Source organism: Corylus avellana, chromosome ca11 (assembly GCF_901000735.1).
Source record: "Corylus avellana chromosome ca11, CavTom2PMs-1.0".
NCBI lineage: Eukaryota > Viridiplantae > Streptophyta > Magnoliopsida > Fagales > Betulaceae > Corylus > Corylus avellana.
Window position 1 is genome coordinate 17,259,869 of NC_081551.1, and position 22,133 is coordinate 17,282,001.

The 22,133-nt window shown below is 35.5% G+C and overlaps 1 protein-coding gene and 1 non-coding gene across 2 annotated transcripts; both read right to left on the minus strand.

Moving 5' to 3' along the window:
• Positions 1-14,062: 14,062 nt before the first annotated feature.
• Positions 14,063-14,144, minus strand: TRNAS-AGA (transfer RNA serine (anticodon AGA)). The gene has a single exon. It is a non-coding gene; the product is annotated as a tRNA-Ser (tRNA).
• Positions 14,145-18,637: 4,493 nt separating this feature from the next.
• LOC132166532 (uncharacterized) lies at positions 18,638-21,364 on the minus strand. The gene is made up of 5 exons (XM_059577361.1): positions 21,247-21,364; positions 21,036-21,156; positions 20,750-20,853; positions 19,007-19,138; positions 18,638-18,898 (listed from the first exon to the last, which is right to left on the minus strand). Exons 1-5 carry the CDS (start codon positions 21,247-21,249, stop codon positions 18,872-18,874), a joined length of 387 nt encoding a protein of 128 aa, XP_059433344.1. The 5' UTR covers positions 21,250-21,364; the 3' UTR covers positions 18,638-18,871.
• Between the last annotated feature and the right edge of the window lie 769 nt (positions 21,365-22,133).

Sequence of the window (22,133 nt, forward strand, 5' to 3'; positions counted from 1 at the left end):
TTTGTGAAATTATTCACCTGTCTTGGAAAGTATTTTACTTTTATTGAAATCAAATCATTCTTGTTTTCTATGATTATGAGGATGATGGTTATACAATGAGTTTAATTGACATATGATCAATAGGATTTGATAGGCCATGCCTAGGGAAGACGGATTGTACTACACCCTAGTTTAGTGTAATTTAGGTAGACAGTCTGTGCCAACCAAAGATGGGTTACACTTATTCATTGATTGTATGTATCCTATTAAAGAATTTGATAATTTATACCTAGGAAAGACGGGTCGTACCGCATCTTAGTGGTTAGGTGGACGATCCGTGCCAACCGAAGATAGATTATGCTTATTCTTTAATAAGGTAGTTTCTTGTTTATTTATAACATGCATAAAATGAATTTCTGGGATTAATTATGATTAGCCATTGTTGTGCGGATAGAGGTGAAGTCAATACCCTACACTCTCTCTCTTATTTTTAATCTCTTTTATTTTCATGCATTTTAGTTTTTAAAGAAAATCAAATCAATTCTCCTTTTTTAATTAAGTTAATTTTGATCTTTTGAATTTTGATAATAAAACCCCTGCAGTCCTTGAGGTTCGACACCCTCTCTATAGCCGTATCCTACAAAGATTCGTCCTATTGCGAGTGGTTATTTTTATAATTGATATTTTTGGTCACAAAAATACCACATCAGGTACCTTGCTCATGTATGATTTCTCTTGATCCGTCTTCAGTGACTGATCCTTGGTTAGTCTAAAGTGACTCCCCAAGGGTGTGCTCACTGACTTAGCTTCATTCATGCTAAATCTGCTGAGAATCTTCGTCACATATTCTGTCTGTGAAATCTTCAGTGTACTATTGGCCCTGTCCCTGATGATTCTCATCCCAAGGATTTGTTTAGCAGCACCCAAATCCTTCATTGCAAACTGCTTTGACAGCTAATTCTTCAACTTGTTGATGTCTTCCATACTGACCCCTACAATGAGCATATCATCTACGTACAGAAGTAGAATAATGTAAGAGTTCTTAAGACTCTTGACATAGCAGCAATGATCTGCATTGCATCTCGTGAACCCAGTACTACACATGAAACTATCAAACTTCTTATACCATTGTCTTGGAGCTTGTTTCAGCCCATACAAGTTTTTCCTCAGTTTGCACACTAAACTCCCATTCCCCTGCACTGTGAATCCCTGTGGTTGCTGCATATAAATTTCTTCCTCCAACTCACCATGAAGGAAGGTCGTCTTCACATCAAACTGCTCTAGATGTAAGTCCTCCGCCGCCACAATACTCAGCACAATTCTGATGGTTGTCATCTTCACCACCGGAGAGAATATGTCTGTGTAGTCAATTCCTTCTTTCTGCTGGAATCCTTTGACTACCAATCTTGCCTTGTAGCGTTTGCTACCATCATGTTCACCCTTTATTCTAAACACCCATTTGTTGTGCAAAGCCTTTTTACCTGCTGGCAACTCAGTCAGCTCCCAGGTCTGGTTAGTCAATAATGAGTCCATCTCATCCTTCATGGCTAACTCCCACTTGATTGAATCTTCAACCTTCAAGGCTTCAACAAACGTCTCTGGCTTACCGCCATCCGTTAACAAAATATGAAATAGGGAGGGTGAAAAACGCTGTGGAGATCTAATGGTTCTAGTAGATCTACGGACAGCCACTGTCAGTGTACCCTGTTCAGTCTTTTAATCTACTGTTTCTTCAACTTCTAGACCATCTTCAGTTTCTAAATCCTTATCAACTTCTGAATTCTTTCTCTGAGCTGCACCTTTAGAAATTCCATCTAGGTTGATAAATTCAGGCTTCTCAGCCTCTGACTTTGTACTTACTGGTTCTGCACTTAAATTATTCTTATACACAGCCATTTCATTAAAAGTAACATTTCTACTTCTAATAATCTTCCGGTTTTGATCATCCCAAAACCTATACCCGAATGTCTCATCCCCATAGCCAATGAAATAACATTTTCTAGACTTAGCATATAGCTTGCTACGAGCATCAGATTCAATATAGACATACGAAACACAACCAAAAACTTTCAAGTGAGAAAGATTTACCTCCTTTCCACTCCAAACTTCTTCAGGTAGTCTGTGGCCCAAAGGAACTGATGGTCCTCTGTTTATCAAGTAAGCAAAAGTGCTTACTGCATCCGCCCAGAAAGTTTTCGGTAGTCCAGCATGCAACCTCATACTTCTTGCACGCTCATTGAGGGTCCTGTTCATGCGCACAGCCACGCCATTCTGTTGTGGTGTCCCTAGGATAGTCTTTTCCATTCTAATCCCATTCACTGCACAAAACTGTTTGAAACCCCTGTCTTCGTATTCTCCCCCATTGTCTGATCTTAGACACTTCAATTTCAGACCAGTTTCTGTCTCTACCATGACCTTCCACTTCTTAAAAACTTCAAATACATCAGATTTAAGCTTTAAGAAGTAAACCCTACCTTCCTGCTTGAGTCATCAATAAATGTGATGTAATACCGCGAGCCTCCAAGAGATGCCACTGGTGCGGGACCCCATAAATCTGTGTGTACCAACTCCAGCTTTCCCGGCTTTGGTGTTCTACCAACCTTCGCGAAACTCACCTTCTTCTGCTTTCCTAGGATACAGCCTTCACACAAATCAGACTTAACTGACTTCAACTCTAGTAGTTTCCCCTTTGATAGAAGTACCTTCATCCCTTTTTCGCTCATGTGCCCAAGCCTTAGATGCCATAATTTTGAGTCAGCACCTGCATCTGTAACAGCAATTGTATCCCTGTTGTTCGTCGTCATATAGAGAGTGCCCGTCTTATGACCACGAGCCAAAATCCTGACTCCCTTGCTGACCTTCCACTTTCCACCGTGGAAATGAATTGAATGCCCTTCATCATCAAGCTGTCTTACTAAAATCAGGTTCTTTTTCAACTCTGGGATATGCCTGACATTTTGCAGCTTCCATACCGAGTCACTATGGACTCTAATGCAAACATTTCCTATACCTACAACATTCAGCGCCGTTCCATCAACCAAGTACACCTTCCCAAAATCTCCAGCCACATAATTTTTTAGAACTTCACGGATCGGTGCAGTGTGAAAATAAGCTCCTGAGTCCAAGACCCAAGAATCAAGAGAACTATCAACAGATAGAAGTAGGGCATCGTGCACTTCTTCTGTTGCCACGACATTTGCGGCGTCATTTTCGGTCTTCTTCTTCAACTCTCTGCAGTTCTTCTTGAAGTGGCCTGTCTTGCCACAGTTCCAACACTCAGGTTGTCGTCCAAACCTGGATTTGCTCCTACCCTTCCTGGACTTAGATCTGCCCCTCACAGAGTTTCTGTCTTGTCCTCTGCCCCGAGTCTCAAGGTTTAAAGCAGCACCAGAACAAGAGGCTTCACCCGCATCTCTTCTGCGAACTTCTTCACTGAGAATCAAATCCTTGACGTCTTCATAGCTCAGTTTACTCTTTCCTACAGAGTTACTCACAGCCATCCTCACTGCTTCCCAGCTATTTGGCAAAGATGCCAAGACGATCAACGTACGAACCTCATCATCAAAATTAATTTCCACTGAGGACTATTGATTTGTAATGGTGTTGAACTCATTGAGATGATGTGCCACCGAAGCTCCTTCCGCCATCTTTAAGTTGAACAATTTCTTTATCAGATGCACCTTGTTGTTAGCCGAAGGCTTCTCATACATGCTTGACAAAGCCTTCATTAGACTTGTTGTGGTCTTCTCCTTTACAAAGTTGTGTGCAACTGATTTTGACAGAGATAACCTGATAACTGCTAGGGCTTTACGATCAAGCAAAGCCCACTCGCTATCATACATGTCGTCGGGTTGTTCTTCCAGAAGAGGTTGATGAAGAACCTTCCCATAAAGAATATCTTCAATCCGTACCTTCCAATACCTAAAATCTTTGCCGTCGAATTTCTCGATTCCCATCTTTCCTTCTTCACCTGCCATCGCTCCCACTCGAACCAACAGCTCTGATACCAGTTGTTAGGAAATTAATCCTATTTTCCAAGACCCGTGAGATGCGAAAAATAAAAGAATGCGGAATAATAAAGATAAGCAATCACACACGACACAAAGATTTAAGTGGTTCGGCTTAACAAGCCTACATCCACTGGCGGAGACGACCCAGAGAAAATTCACTATCAAAAGATGAGTACAAGAGAGTAACAGGGTGAGAAAACCACTCAAACCAAAAGCCCCAAATACACTCAATTCTCACTTTGCCCAAAGGAGAATAATAACAAAAAGGGAAAAACAAACTCTCTCTTTTCTTGCTCTCACCTTTTCTTTCTCTCAATTGCTTTTTGGCACACAAAAACATAAAGAGCTCATGCCTTTATATACTAGGCAAAGTCGGTGGAAATCTCCAAGAGCCAAGAGGAATCCCAATAAGTGTGGGACAAGCATTCCAACTCCAACTAGGAAAGGAATCCAAGTACAAGACAAACTTGTAAAACAAACCAAAACTGGTTGGGTCCCACCATAACTTTCAAGGCACGCATAACAAATTTGTGGTAGGATACATATGTTTCGGTTACAAAGGTTGTGATCCACAGCAACCTATAGGCATTCTAAGTGCTTTTGCTAGCTACCCCACAAGCAAAACCTCCACCTTTTATTTTTCTCCTTTGTCTCTCTACGGGCATCATAATTTTTAAAATAAGAATTAAATGATTCAATTCACCTGTTCGCATAAGTTTAAATTTTTGGGATAAGTAATGATGTAACATGGTATCAAAGCAAAAGTTATGAATTTAAACCTTATTTCCACCATTCACCTCTTATTTCAATTAAATATTTTACGTGTTGAGGCTTATTTATTATGTGATAGTTTAAGCCCACACATGATCAAGGAAAGTATTAGAATATAAATTAAATTATTAAATTCACATATTTCTATCAGTTTAAGATTTTGGAATAAGTGCTTATTTAATATGGTATGAGAGAGCCAGCCACTTTCCTGGGGACTTCAACGTTCTCTTTCAATTTTTTCGTTGTTCTTCATGTTAGTGACTCCTCCAGAGTTCTGATTGACGTTCCGGAAAGCCATTCAGTCAGTACCTTCGTTAGATCTCAACCTTCCAAGTGTTCTTTCAAAATGATCATCATACGGATCGGAAGCTTCAAACCTGATCTACACAACGACACAAATATCAGCCCAAAAGGACCTCTCACACTCTCTCACGCGCCACCTAAGGTTCCTATCAGCTAGTCCATGCATCACACTAGTGTGCCGCCAAAAGCCTCCACCCACGCTAGAAGTTCCTGTCCATCAATCCATGCATCTCGCACTCATTCACGCGCCGACGACACGCCTTCCCTATTAAGATTCTAACGGATTGCTCTTGCCTTTGCAAGAAGATTTGGATCTTAGAGGCATTATTCGGGATAAGGTGACTTGGTTGATGGTCCTCAGTTGTGTTTTTGTTAGGGTTTATGCCCTATAAGCTTTTTTTTTTTAATGATAATTTGGTTTATTAATAAATTTGTTTATATTCTGAATTATATGAGAACATTTGGCATATTATTTGATATATATTGTATATGTGTGTGTGTGTGTGTGTGCGCGTGATATTTTGGTTTATTAATAAAGTTGTTTATATTCTGAATTATATGAGAACATTTGGCATATTATTTGATATATATTGTATATATATATGTGTGTGTGGCCCTTAAGTTATATTGACTATAGCTTAGGTACGGTGTTTTAATAAGATCATCACACAGAAATTCTAAGTCATAAACTTTGTAACTTATAAATATAGTTTGTAGTCAGTAATGGAATTGAACATTACATTTGATAAGATTATAGCATATCAATCATGATGATCTATCTTAATTATGAAAGTAGAGAATTCTGATTGATATGTTGTTGTGGATACAAGCACTAAACGAATCACATGAGTTGCTATTCTATATATCTACTGTCAATATGAATAACTTGAATTCACAACTGTTTATAGCGTTGACTCTCAATCTTGAGAGAAATGTGAAGTAGAGACTACTTTGATACATTTAGGAGAGATTTTTCAAGGTCAAATTCTCAATGTGTTGGGTGATCACATTTATCGTTGTGGGAAAACTACTTTTAAAGATAGAATCCATAATCCTTTGATTTTGATCAAAGAGGTATGAAATATCCCTTTAAGTAATTTAACAGGAATTGATCGAGTATTCTGAATCTTGGGCTTAAGCATTTTAATAAAGAGTTACTAAAACTATTTTTTTTTAAGTGAAGAGTTGCTAAAACTAAATAAACTAAATGAAATATTATTTCAAGATTACAACAATAATCAAGATATTAAATTGGATACTCAGGGATTAAAAGATAATTAATTAAAGTGAGAGTTTATTTATGACTTTAATTCGACTATGAATATTTTATGGATGAGTCAAATGTAATTATATATAAGAAGTCACTAGAGTTTTGAAAATCTAAATAAATACTAGAGTGCAATACAGTTTTTTAGTGAGATAAATTGTAATTAATAGTGCTTATGATAAGTCATAAAATGACAAGTGTCATAAGCCTATTGAAGCTAGATTTATTTTTCCTTTAAGTCCCTTCTTAAGCTTATTATTATCCTTTATTGGGCTTGACCTAAATACACAAGGAGAACACCCTTTGGCCGTGTATTAGAGTGAGGACAAGCTAGAGTGGCTGGCGAGCCACCCCCAAGCCATGGGGGTGGCCACCCCAAGCTTGTTGGGATGGCTGGGCAGCCACCCCATGGCCACCCCCAGGCCTATGGCCGGGCCGCCCCCATGCCTGTGGGGGTGGTTGGGGGTGGCTCCCCGGCCACCCCCATGGCCTATGGGGTGGCAAAACCACCGACTTTCTTTCTTTTTTTCTTTTTTTTTTTTTTTTTTTTTTTTCCTTCCTTAAAATGATGTTGTCGTTTTGGAGGCATTTTTTAAAATGATCTTTTTTTTTTTTCAAAATGACATTTTAGTAACTTAACCTTGCCAAAACGACATAGTTTTGAATTTTTCATCCTATTTGATGGTAGTGACTAACAGAGTGGCTAAATTGCAACTGTTTGGTAGTTTGGGAAGCTACTTTATCAATTTTTGAACATTAGGAGGCTAAAATAGAAATGGCTAGTAGTTTGAAGGGCTAAATTATATTTTTCTCTAAAATTATTCTATCACCCCACTTTTATTCTATGTCTTGTAATTAGAAGAATGTTGTATACCAAGATACACTGGTCGCTATTGGCTAGAGATGAAATGTGTTTTATATGGGTCGGTTGAGGAGAATATTGACTATCTTTTTATTTGTTGCATATTTTCAAAAAGTATTTGGTATAATCATTGGAATATATGTAATATTCCTTAGGCTCATAGCTAGGAACCAGGAGGGTTTATTCGGTGGATGGCCTCTCGCTTCGGACGCAAATATTATGTCTCCATTGTAGTTAGAATTATGATGACTGCTACAACATATGCTCTATGGCGTGAGCGAAATGCCAAATTGTTTCAGAAAAGAAATCTAAATTCCAAGTGCATTGTTTCAAAGATGATGTATTGGAATAAGTGGCTCATATTCTATCAGGCATAAAGAGTAATATTGAAACTACTCGCCCATCGAGTGTAATTAAGTTTTTGTGGGCTTGTTGACAAATAAGTTGTGAGGAGTATTTTGGAGTTTTCTAAAATACTTACAATTAGGGTTTTCCTATAAATATGTTATGTTGTAACCCTAAATCATTAAATAATATAATATAGCCGTACTCTCCTGTGGACGTAGTTACATTACCGAACTACATAAATTTGTGTCTCTTGATCTCTCTCTTTTCGATTCCATATTATTTATCATTGTTATGCACAGTAACAACATTATGTTATAAGTTAGATCCAAAGTCAACTCTTTTAAGAGTGCTCATAATTTTCCCGTTAATCATTCTCTAATTAAGTATTAGAATTTTTCAGATGTAATCTTTTAGTTTTGCACGTCCATGTTTACCTCACTCGTGGGTGCTTGTTTGTGTAGCCCCCACAAACTTTTAGGTTATCCTGTCTTTGAGGAGGTACTTGGAAATGTTTTAATTTGTTCTTGTTAAGTTTTCTCAATAAATTTGTATTTATCCAAAAAAAAAAAAAAAAAATTGTTAACAATGATGGTAAAGTGAGGCCGGCACGTAAAAAATCCATTTGGAGTGCATATCAGACAGTGAGATTGAACAAGGAAATGATTGAGAAATGGGGTTGAACAAAATCATTGTTAACTCATCATAATATATAAAGAGTTGACAAACACTCCAAAACATTGATCCATGTGCTCTTCACCTGCGCAGGTACCAACTGCCACCACAAAGCTGTACCATATAATCATATACCCACCGGCCATTAAGCACTAAAGCAAACATGTAACGTGGAAAAGAAATCCCCCACTGAACTCGGGAAGAGAAAAAAGCCAAACAATACCTAAAATATGGCCATAACCTCACAATCCCTCTGTGGTCCAACAACTCCTCCCCCTTCCTTCCACGAACACACAATGTGCATCCGACGATTTGTTTAACTCCTCTTCTGTCTCTTAACAATTATCACATCAATCGCATCGACTGAAAAGTTCCAATAGACACGTACGGGGCCTACATAAGGATAGAAATTTATCAAATTTATGTCTTTATTATGAATACACTTAGTGACAAGACGAAAATATAAGGTTATATAGATCAATATTTATTCGATGAATTTAATTTATTGTGTCAGATCCTTTAATACTAATTTGGTAATTTCGTATTGATCGAGGTTGTGAGTGGTGTTAAAAATTATTTATCCTAAATATTGTGTGTTGGATTCAAGTTATGCTGATGTATTGATATAAGACTATTTAGGTCAACCACTGTTAGGTTATATATGTATAGCTTGGTTTTTGTATCTGACTCGCTGGAGCTGGTTCGACATTTAAAGCATTACAGTTTAAATGAGATATTATGAGGCTTAGAGCATATCTGGGATTGCGTTTGAGAAATAGAGCTTTTAAGTCAAAAAGAGCTTTTGGCCAAAAGCTACATTTTTTAGTTTTTGCGAAAAGTCCGTTTTAGTCATTTTTAGGCTTTTTAGACCCTTAAAAGCGCTTTTAATTTTTTTACCAAACAAGTGTTTTTTTCTTCAAACGGACTTTTTAAGTATGAAAAGTAATTTTAGGCCCCTCAAACGCAATCTCACACATGCCTTTAATCCATGGAGCAAAAGCTTGGCCCGTTTTGGTGTTTTGACCAAGTTAGGGGTTGTATTTATAGTCACTTCTAACGGGAGAGTTTTGTACAGATGTAATTGATGACACCTATATTGTGTCTCTCGAAATAGTGAAAACCTCATTAAAACTCTATTGACGTAACCCTTAGTGATGAAACACATAAATATTTGTGTTTGTAATTACTTGTTTTTGCGTTCTTCTTAATTTTTCGCATCTCACCAGTTCTGAGAAATATTATAAATTTTTTAACAACTATAATTGAACCCATTTAATTAAGTCAAATTTTTCAATCATAACCCAATAATTTTTTATTAATTCTAATCGAATATGGGGGTAAAATTAAAAATTGCCGGCCATACGCCTACATATATATGTCTCTGTACATGAATGCTTCAAGCGTAAAGGAGGGCCAACATAAAAACTGTGTAAATATTCTCTTGGCTTCGGTCCTTTGGAGGAAGAAGAAAAGAAGATAATTCTCAATAAAAGAAAAGTGCTTGTTGTTTGAATCTGAAATGGAAAAAACGACATGATGGAATTGGTATGAATGATTCGCAATTATGGTTTGGTGTGAAAAAACAAACTTTTGGCATCAAGGTTTTCAAAACATTTAATCATTTATTTCCCAATTTGTCTTCTGTTTGACTATTTCTTCTTCCTTCTTCCATCCTACGGCACCAAATGGAATTAGTATCACCACAGTCCGCATAGTGTTTAGAATAACCTTTATGGCTCGTTTGGTTTGCAAAATAGACTCTTAAAATGAAATGGCTATAGCTATTCCTATGGAATAGTTATTCTTTTATTTGGTAATAGTATATTTCTAAGAATAGCTATTCCCATAAGAATCAACAATCCTTTACACACAAGAATAGCTATTCCTCTAAAAAAAAAATGAGAGGAATAGCTATTCATAAGGGAAATGAAAAAGTTTTCCAAAAAAAACTATTTTTGTTCTCTTCTCTCAAACTTAAAAATAAAAATAAAATAAACAAAATATCATGTAGCCGACCACCCCAATGGGTGGCCGGCCACCCACAAAAGACCCTAGGGTGACAATGCCACCCCCGGAGGGCCTCACGGTGGACCAGATCCTCTTTATTTTACTTGAAATGGACAAGAGCTATATATTTTATAGTTGAAATTTTATTTTGTTTCACCTACTTACATATATGATGTCGCATAAGAAATTGAGAGTTCAGAAGCATCTTCAATTAATGTTGATTTTATTTGGGCATAGTACTGAATCCATTACTTCATAATGTTTTACAAGATGTTGCCAAAATATAAAACCGTGTAGATTAGAAAGAAAGAAAAATAAATAAATAAAAGAATAAAACCATATAACATATATATTTCTTCACTTGTATGCACCTGACCTTGTTTATAGGGTTGTAATTTTTTACACGATCTGTGGACTCAATACGAAATTAGGGAATTAAAATTTATGGGTCTAACCCCATACATTACATTTAAAGTTGTAAATCTTTTATACAACCCGCAAACTGGTATGAACCCAACATGAAATTAGTGAATTAGGGTTAAAGGGTCTAATCCATTTAATTAAATAAGTCAAATTATTGTTGATTTATATACTCTTTTATTTATGTCTCTTGACATAATCCGAACCCAACACTTAAACACAAATTGTCACCCCTACCTTATTAGTTATTAGTCATCTTGACCTGCATGGATATGTTAGTCATCTTCCCAATGTTAAATTTTGTATTTGTTTACAACAAAAAGGCTTGCAATTTGTGAAAGAGATCAAATCAATCCGCGAGGACGAATGATTAAGAAGCCAAAATCAAGCTTCTAACTTGCTTTCACTTTGACCCTAAAGAAATGCACATTAAACAAAGATGCTGCCAGCACTAATGATGGTTAAGGGGGCGGACTGAAGAGATTTTGACGATGGTAATTAAATAAATTAATGATCATCATACATTAATTATAAATCCAGTAAGATGAGTCCAACAAGGCACATTCATTTTCCTCACTATATTTGTCTCTATTAACCCGGTGACTCCTATGGTTTTGTATTTTCCTTGCTTTTTTCATTCCAATGAGAATGCCGTCTACATGTGAAAATAATATTATTTATATAAACAGACGGACAAGATGCATACATCGTCTCTCCTATATTTTATAATGATACAAATTTCAAGTAAAATTTACTTTTGAAAACTGACTTATGAGAGGTTGGTCGCCATTTCTGTTACTCAAGCACAAAGTTGCAACTACTCATTCGATCTAATACTCAACGAGCTATCTATGTCCAATCTCATACTTGACATGGTAGCGTCTCTAATACTAATTGATACAAATTTCAAATAGAAGTAGCTCATTCTTGAAACCCGACCTGTAAAAAAACTATCTACCCATGATTAAAATTATACTTTACTCATGTGAAACACTTAGAATCGTAATATATAACTTGTTTCTATGTGTTAAGGCTCCTTAATTAGCATATTATACTTGAAAAAGTTGTCCAAATTATTTGAAGCGGGAAAGATCTGGTTCACGGTGATGAGATTGGTTGTGTTTATCCAGAATGGTGTGCATTAGGTGTCCACATAAAGAGGAATCATGTCATGCTTAAAAGATTTGCCCAAGTTGGTGGCAAGCAAGAAAAATGGGATACGAATCGCAGTGATGTGCAATCAGAGGCAAAGATCATGCGCATGCGTTATGGGGGCAACATATATATATATAAAGTTTATTCTTTTTGCCTGACGACACGTATAGTTTATTTATGTGCTCAATAATTGTGACAAAATTGTCGCATGTCGTATTCACTTCTAAAATATCTGCTTAGAGGTCGAAAAGCCATCAATAAAACAAGCGGCTACCATTAGTCAAATGTATAGCATTTACGAATGAGCTAGACTTGGGAGACCAAACCCTAATTTAATTAAGGCAACTTTTTTCAACGATATCTTCCATGAGAACGACGTCGTTGATCTTTTACGATGGAGTAAGCCAACTTTTCCACCTAAAAAAATTAAAAAAATTAAAAAATCAAAGTAATTGTTGTAGGACAGAACGGATTAAAAGTGCTGAATCAATGCTTTGTTCCAAACTAGGTTTCAACGGGGTTGCAAATGGGACAATTTGAGCTGAGTCAAAATGCATGTTTTGTTTGAAGCGGACTTGCAAACACGACATTTTGAACTGATCAGACAGAATGCTCAGCTCGAAACCAGGTTCGGACATGAATGCAAACATGATAATATGTGATAATTAGTCAGAATGTCCCATTAATTCAAACGTGTGTTATTTTGAGAATTTATAATGTCCGAGACAATAAAATGTATATTTTATTTTTTAAGGAAATAATAAAATGTATAAAATACCCGCTAATTAAGGTGAAAGTGATATCAAGTAAAAAAAAAAAAAGGTTTTGAGGGTAAAACGATAGATTTTGAGCTAAAATATATTCTCGTCCAACTTTGCTTACTGACCACGACGTATGCGCTAGAAAGAGTTTTTCGAATTAGGGTTATATGCACAATTCCAACACATGTAGCAAAAGTTATGACCAATTTATAATCGCATGAGCTTGAAAATGTGCTCACCCAACTTTGTTAGGTGACCACGAATGCTCACTAGAAAGAGAGTTGGGGTCATGATGTGCACGATTCCAACACCCGTAGCAAAGGTAATGACCAATTTATGATCACATGAGCTTGGAAATGTGCTTACCCAGCTTTACTAGGTGACAAACATAAATTCAATGATCAAACAAATTTAGAATCTTTACAATGTCCTCAAGCGATAACTCAATCAGCTGAAACCACGCATAATGAAGCGGAGGTCACTAGTTCGAATCTCATCTCCCTTCTCGCGCGGACATGTCAAAAAAAATAAAAAAGAATCTCCACATATCATCTAAAGGAAAAACCTACGACGGACACATACAACGAATCAAACAAACACAAATTTTGCTTGATCCAAAATAATTTTGATCGAAAATAATATTTCTATGTATTAGTCAATGTGTGAGGTTTGGTGGGACGAGACATCACCTGACAACTTTGAATGTGTGTTTGATCGAAGGAAAATAATATCTCCGTGTGTCACTCGTCATGTAGAGTTAGGTGAGACGACGGAACCTTTTTCTCGTGCCTTACTTTCGCTTCTTCAAGAATTAATTCAGCTTGTAAACTAATCCAATCCTATGTTTATGTTGCACAAATGTGAAATTTAGTGTATAGTATATATATTAATATATCTAGTCCTCCAAAAATGATAATTTCATAAACATTTCATTTAAACTAAATAAATAACAAACCTCAATCTCTTATTTCTTGATATCTGGGTTTAATTTTTCAGAATCAAGTATCAAAGTTAGAAATTATGGAAGGTTTATGATCGAATGCGATATTTGTAAAAACTATTGTTAATTAAGTGGTGTTAAGTTCATAAATTTGATAAGTTTATATATCATAACATAATATTAATTATGTCTTCAAGAGGTAACTCAATTGGTTAGGGACCACACCTCATAAAGCGGAGGTCACTAGTTTGAATCTCCCCCTCTCCCTCTTGTGTGGACATGTTCAAAATAATAATAATAATAATAATAATAATAATAATAATTTTAGAAAAATAACAAAAGAAGTAAGAACATTAACCTTAACTAAAAAAAGTTATATTACGAAATTAGTTATCTTTCAATCGAAAAGAGAAAACACCCAAAAAAAAAAAAAAAAAAAGTTCGTTGACATGCATCAAAGATTGAAGAGAGTAAAGGGACAATGATATTCAATTAAAAAAGTTAAAAATTTAAAATAAATAAATAAAAGGTAAAAGCCTAAAAAATCTCAGTAAAACGGTAGAAAAGCGTGGTCGGCAGGATTCGAACCTGCGCGGGCAAAGCCCACATGATTTCTAGTCATGCCCGATAACCACTCCGGCACGACCACTTGAATGTTAAGATTGTTGGCAACTTTTACTAAAGTTGATTACTATAACTCCGCCACCCTTTGTATTCATCATTTGACTCCCATTCCATTAATTAACATACTTTGAAAAAGCTTTAGGCATCTAATTTATTGATATCCTAAAATTTTTATGAGACTAAAACAACTCTTATTATTATGTATATCATATTAAATGAAATCAAACAATGTTTCCATATTTGTTGTGTTGCAATAGATTCTCATTTACAAAAATTAAATAGCTAGTTTAATGAGTATGAGGTACGGAGCTACTTATTCTTCATTTGACTCGTGATCCTAAAGTTGCACATGAATCTTTTAAAATTAATGATAGTTTTCAATGGATAAACAGGTTTTATTCACAAAACTTTACCGATCATGAAAAAACAAAGTTCAAAATTGAACTTCACTATTACGAACATAACGTAGTTCAACAACTTGTACGGATTGTCAAATATTTATGAGTCATGTGCCAGTGGTTGATAAGCACCAAAAGACCAATTTTCTACTAACTTGTTTTTCAACTTCTATTTATGCTTACTCTTCTTGTTTTTACTGCAAACTACAAAATAAGCATTTTCTACACTGTGTACTTGTGCTTATTTTTCCCCTTTTTGACTGACTGTTTGTTGTTGTACATCAAAAAATAAATTTAGTACATATTCAATTGTAAATGAATTTCGGGATCTAAAAGAATATTGGGTTTTATTCTGAAGAAAACCTTACCCACCCTGCCTACCAATGCAAGGCAATTTGTCCCCTCAATATCCTTGAAAAGGCAGTATGTCCCCTCAGTATCTTCAAACCCTTTGAAACCCAACCCAAATTGCTTTTCTCTAGTTTCCGAAGCCACTTTATTTACCATCTTGTCACAACTTGATAGCTCAAAGCCTCATAGTCATAGATATAGAGAAAATCTAACCAACTACCAATGCAAAGCAGTATATATGTCACAACTTGATAGCTCAATGTCTTCAAACCCTTTCAAGTCCCAACCCAAATTCTTTCTCTAGTTTATAAGCCTCTTTAGATATGGAGAAAATCTTTCCAACCCCGCCTATAAATACAAGGCATTATATATTGTTCTCTAAATAATGTTATTTGGTAGACTGCTATATAACTGTCATACAACTTGATGATATAACACTGAAAATTAATCATTGTAAAAGACAAATTATCAATTGCTGGTTTTTAGTGCCACAACATTCCAATTGTCCTTTTTGGGATGAGACTATGTTGCTTAATCCAAAAGCCTAGTATTTCTATGATAAAAAATGAAAAAACAAAAAAAAAAAACAAAAAACAAAACCAACTGTAATCAACTTTGTTAGGTCTTCTAGGGTTGATCAACCCATTTCAAGATATTAAGCTTGAAATTCTAATGAGCCCATTCCTTTAATGAAGGATTACATAAAGACAGGATTGAAGGCAAAGATGGGATATTGTACGAAAAAACAGTAATAAGTTATATTATTCATGAATAATTCAAGCTCGATTCTTATAAATTTAACCCTAGTTCAATTTATTAAATAAACTCTTTCAATGATTTAAAGAGATGAAAAAACTCATCTTTCTAATGTAATAGACAGATGATGTGTTTATGTATGAACATCCATATATCCTAAAAGGATATACAATATATAACCTCAAGATTAGATCCCTTAATTTATAAATAGGGTCATAATATTTTAATATAAACAATATATTTTTTAAATAAATAAAAAAATAATAATAATAAAAATAAAAAATAAAAAAAAGGTAAAGTCCACATACCCCCTCAAGCTACCACCCAATTGACAATATCTCCCCAAACTTTTAATTGTGACAATGTCCTCACAAACTACCATAACATTCTGAATGTCACTCCCAAAGCTAGCAAAAAGATAAAAATGCCCCTATATATTTCTCAATAAAACAAAAATAACCTTATCAATTCAAAGACGAAAAATTTTAATTTAAAAAGAACGATTCTTTTATTATTTTTTAAACGAAAATTTTTAATTTTTTTTTAAAACGATTTTTTTTTTTAAACGGAAATTTTTATTAAAAAAAAAAAAGAGTTTTTTTTTTTAATTTTGTTTGAAAAATTTTATTTTCTTAAACGAAAATTTGTGAATTTTTTTAAAACTGGAAATTTTTATTTAAAAAAGTTATCAAACAAAACAAAAAATCTCAATTTTTATAAAATTAAAAAAAGAAATCGGATTTTTTAAATTTTTTTCTTATAAAAATGTTTTTTTAAAAAAAAAAAAAATTAAATTTGCCACCCTTTGGATTTATTTATTTTAGTTTTAGATTTTTTTTCTAGAAGTTTTAATATTTTTTATTTTTATTTTACTAAGGGTAGTTTCATCAATGTGGGAACATTGACAATTTTTTGTAGTTTGGGCGGGACATAAGGGCATTGTCACAATTGAAAGTTTGGAAGACACATTATCAATTTGATGGTAGTTTAAGGAAAGGTATATGGACTCTCCCCAAAAAAAATTATATATGATTTGTTACAAATCCCAAATTAATGAAATTAGTCTTTATAAGTTCATAAATAACAAATTAATTTAACTAATTAACTCAAATGACATAAACTTAACAACAACAAAATAGCAATGATTAACATAGACTTGCAAACATATGTAAATAACTACGGTACTCGTTTTTTATAAGCAATAAATTAATTAAACTACTCCAAAAATAAATGAGCCAAACGAAAATATATCATCTAGGCGTGGTGGTGATAAGCTCAAATCGCACTCATACTCGAAACAAGAAGATTAAATAAACCAAGCTTAAATCTTCAATACCCATCTCAACTCAGCTCTATTACATCCTACTAATATGAGAGATGGATAAAACCGCCACACAAGACCCCTGATTACTCTTCCAACAATATTTCATCGATTTTTTTTCTTTTTTCTTTTATTTTTTATTTTTTTTTCTAATCAAGCAAGGGAAAGGGGGTACATGATTAATCAAACACAAAAGGAGAGGGCACCCGACAACAAAGTCCAAATGGTAAATGCAGTACAAATACAGGAACAAGTTCTGGATCTAGTCCAAAAAGACTAAACAGCAGGCAATGGTGATTGTCAATGGTCCCAAAAAAACCATAAGCAAGTTGGACATTTTCCAAGGCTGCACAGAATGGTACAAATTGCAAAGAAACTCCGTGAAGAGTCCGTTGCGGTAAAAGCAACAACCACTGTTAAATGGTTGTTGCAGGGTAGACACTGCAGATAACCAAATAGGAGCCGTTGAAAGACGACCACCAGCATCAGTCTCTTTCTCAAGATCAAACCATATCATGGCAGGGAAATAAAAACCCACAAAAAGCAAGAAAAACAGCAAAATAAAACGAAAATTACAGAAAAACAACTTAAAAATTACAACAAAACAAGCACCCAAAACAGCAGCACCGGATCGGATGAGAGGCGGTTGATAATAGGGCGGGGCGAATGGCGACAAGTCAGCAATGGAGGAGCAAAACACCACAAAGCATTGGTAGGGGCGAAGGTCAGAGCGGAGGAGCGTCAACCAAGCTTCGGAGCATGCAGATCACGCATCCGCGAGTGAGATCCACTCTCGAGCTCGTGAGGCACATGCGTCGCTGAGCATTGGCCGGATGGAGATGCTGATGACTGGGACAGGAAGCGTAAAGGCCATGGAACTTGATGGTGAGGCATGTGTTATGGAGTAAGTGCCTGATGTTGACAAATCGGGTTCTGAAAAAAAAAAAAACAAAATCGGGAAACACTAGTAAGGGGCTGCGAAGGTTGATGGGTGGCTAGTAGAGGCTGGGCTTGGCCGATCTGTGGCGAAGATAGGAAGGAGCTGAACGGCAACAGTGGCGGAGCGATGGGAGCTGCTGAAAAGGGGAGAAAACGACTAAAAATGAAAGAAAGAAAGGAGGAAAGCACGAGAAACAGGAAAGAAAAGGAAGGAGAACAAGGGGGAAAGGGAGGAGAAAGGGAAAAAACTCCATCCCTCCTCTCTCAGGCAGCCGCATAAGGTGGAGGATGCACAAGGTGAAGGAGAGACCTCACAAGGTGGAAAAATTTCATCGACTTAATCACTTAAAAGTGCTCACCGCAAATATCTTTGGCATTTGTGCCAAATTCTTCAATATGCCAAGCCAAAGCAAAAACCTAAACGTGCAACAAGATTAAAAAATAAAATATAATAAAAACACAAACAAAAAGGTAACAAGAAAGCCAGCTAAAAAATTGTAAGGTACACTACCAAAAAAACCAAAAACTTGTAGATTGTAATTCAGAAGGGTCGGGACTAGGAAAAGCTTATAGATCAAATTAAGTGAATCAATAATATAAAAGAAATTATATTATGACACCAATACCCCACTTTTATCTTAGTATAATATGACTACTAGACTCTACTACATTAGTATAATAAGATAATAAGATAAAAGTGAGATGTATTGCATTACTCATAATAATAAAACGGGAAAAAAGGGAGGAAACTCATTGGGCCCATTAAACTGCAGCCGACAGGCAAACAAATTACATTAAAAACACGTTGAAAGAGTTCCTGCAAACTACTAGCAAATATAATTTGAAGAGTATTTGATCACAATACAGAACTAAAAATCTTAATATACGTCACTAGTAGCACAACTTCATCAGTCAAAGCCTCTAAAGGAGCGACCACTATGATCCAAGAAGCCCATCATACCGAACCGAACATGCACGCCATAACACTCAGATCAAGAGCTTCTCGATGGCATCCTGCATTTTCACAATCAAAATCTCAGAATCCATGACCAAATTCAATGAAAGCCAACACAAGCCATTATTGAAGATAACATGTAAGAAGGCAAACAGTACAATGAGTACCTTGAGTTGTTGTATTTGGGATTTCAATTGGCTTCCCTCATTTGTGGTGACTGAACAGGCAATAACAGGTCTGGTGACTCCACAAGCTCGGCCAAGTGCTTGCTTTGAACTGACAAATACATAGGGCACATTCTGCAAAATTCAAGTAGAATTGTTACATGGATCTGAACACATTGAAGGAATCAAGGAAAAAACCAACTATATAGGAAGCTATAAAATCCTACAACTCAATTTTTAAATTTTTTTTCTGTTTTGCTCTACGAAATTAAAAGGTCAAGCTCCATGTCCTCGACATGAAGGAAGAATTGTAGGGATTGGTGGGAGCACGTCTCAAACCAAGACCCCAACTCAAGTCAAGCAAGAAAGGTATCAAAACCTCTTCATTAGTAGCACAACCAGGATGAAATGGTTACTGTGAATCAAGACTGCAATTTGCATATGACATGTGCCAGGCAGCTCATGAATTATTTTACTTTGTAAACTGATTCCAATAGCAACCATTCTAGAATCAACACAATATATTGAATTGCATCTTAATAACATTAAAGAAGTTCAGAGTTCATAACCAATACACGTTATAAGTCACAAAAAGCTACCATAAATACACACAAACCAAATGACCCTTACAAACAAAAGCTCAAGAATCCATTAGTATTTTCTTCTTGGGATAGGTACAGCATATGATAATGATATAAGTGACCATTAAGTATGAACCACAATAATAAAGTATATACCGTTTTGTTATTTATAAAGCAAATGAAAGCATCCAAATTATTAAACAAGTTAGCTGCCACATTAGTGCAAAATAAAGGCTGCAGATGCAACTAAAGCACACAAAAATTGAAGATCCATAAATTCAATAGGTTAAAAAAAAGCTGGTCTGGAGCCATTTCTTAGCATGATAAATCCTAGGTTAACACACATGCTTTCAAAGACCATTTTTTGGCACATAATATATCTTCAAAAAAACTCATTACATCCATATACAAGGAAACAAATAGCCCTACCTTCTTCTTTTCTTTTTAATAAGAAAGACAGCTTATTACCATGTACCAACCTAGAGCCAGAAATATACTTCTTCCAGGTCATTTGCCCAAACCATTTACCTTGTAAATATATTAGTATATCTTGATGGAAATATTTACCATTCCACGCCTCTGTTTACATGTAAGAACCTTCAAAGACAAAGTTATTTAGAAATCCCATGACTTTGCAGCCTGGTGGTATTCCCCCTAAAAAGGTGAATTTTTGGGGTCCAACCCCTCAAAGGTATGAGATTTATGAGGAAACAGATTATTCTACTGTCAAACCAAGCAATAAAAACAAGAAAAATTAGCACAATGGAAGAAAAAGGACCATTATTTGCCCTGCAATTGAAACGTATCAGGAAAAAGAGGAAATCGTGGCAGAAAATCTGTTCAGGATAATGTAGAAAGGAGGGAAACGGTCCTAATTCAAACCACTAGTTTTTTTTTTGAAGATCCACATGAATGATCTTCACACTTACTCTCTTTGCACTGCCTCATTCCAAAAGCCTAACAGCTTATTTCAACCAGACATTACACAAAGAAATCATAATCATAAAACGTTACAACACTATCAATTAAAGGGAACTATCTGCAAAACTCATATACCCAAATGAATCAAAAAGTTAATTCCACGAAAAGCCCATGACATGAATAATTTAACACTTCAAAAACGAGTAAATTTTCCTTCTCCGTGATTAAGAATATAAAAAACTACCTTATCTTCAGCAAGCAGCGGAAGATGGAGAAGGATCTCAAGCGGCTCGGTGTCGGCAGCCATGACTACGAACTCAGAAATACCCCTGTTCAGTGTCTTCGTAGCTGAAACCCCATTATAACAAGTAAACCAAAATCAATAAAACAAAACAAACTGACCCAAAAACCAAATATAAAACGGATCCTTCTCTAGCACCTTGCTATTTCATCCCCAGTATTAGAAAGCAAATACAAGTTTCTAAAAAGTACAAAGGAAACAGCAATCAAAATGGTGAGAAAGCAGAGACCTTCATTAGCGCCCTTCTTGAGCTGCTTGTAGTGGGCGGCTTGTTGAATAAGGTCCAGAATTGTGATTGTGAGCTGAGAATCGGCCAAAGGGTACGCCTTCGAATTCACTGCCTCTCCTGTCTGCAAAAAGAAAATAAGAAATACGCATAAGCAACGACCAGATCGTATATCAAATTACTCTCACAGAGCAGAGAGATAGAGAGAGAGTACCATTTCGGTGCGGATGATTGGTGCGAGGAGAGGAGAGGGCTAGGGTTTTTGCTGAGACGAAAAAGGGGACACACAGATTAGGGTTTAAGAGTAAGAAAGAGCAGCTGCTAGGACTAGGAGCATCGTAGAGATTATATAGTGAGAGATGAATTATCTAGCAATACGACGTCGTCGGTACCCTACTCTACTCAACGCCCAAAAGGAATAGGGCCTAGAAGCCTATGGGATCAAACGTTTTGGGCTGAGACTGAGATTATGGAGTTCAATTAGACCTAGCCCGGCCAGCCTGATCAGGCTTAATTTGTAAGACAACATAATTACTGGCCCAAATTTAATTCACGACCAAAAATAAAAGTTTGATCCTATCAGGAATAAAAAATAAAAAATAAAAAAACATCTTAATAAACTTCCCTTTTAAAAAAAAAAAATCTCAAGTTTTTTCATCTTCATCTATAACAAAAATCTATTTGTTAATATTTATTAGAGGGTGCTTTTTATTGTTTCTTCTTTAAAAAAAAATATTTTGATGTTACATAAAGATGAAAGTAATTTTGATTATTTTAAAAGTGTTTGTGTTTTTAATTGTTTGTTAATGCTTTTGTTTTGAAAAAAAAAAGTATTCTCAAACAAATCTTGTTATAAATGTTCCCGATTGATCGCAATATGACATTCACTTGACCAAAACAAAGACATCGGTAAGTATGTGACCCACCAAACTGACACAAACTTTGGAGAAAAAACCACCATACCTTTAAAGATATTAAGCTGTAAATGTATCAAAATAAGAAGTAATAGTGAATGGATGTACATTGTGGCATGCTATGCATGGATAAGAGGCAAACAAACTAATCCCCAACTCCTCAACATGCTCTACGCTAAAGCACACT

What these genes read in the sequence shown, in the direction of transcription:
- LOC132166532 (XM_059577361.1), bottom strand. An exon ending in CGCTGCTTGCTGAAGATAAG is followed by an intron (nt 19,139 to 20,749) that starts GTAGTTTTTTAT and finishes TGAATTTTGCAG; the next exon opens with AATGTGCCCTATGTATTTGT. An exon ending in CCCAAATACAACAACTCAAG is followed by an intron (nt 18,899 to 19,006) that starts GTACTCATTGTA and finishes GTGAAAATGCAG; the next exon opens with GATGCCATCGAGAAGCTCTT.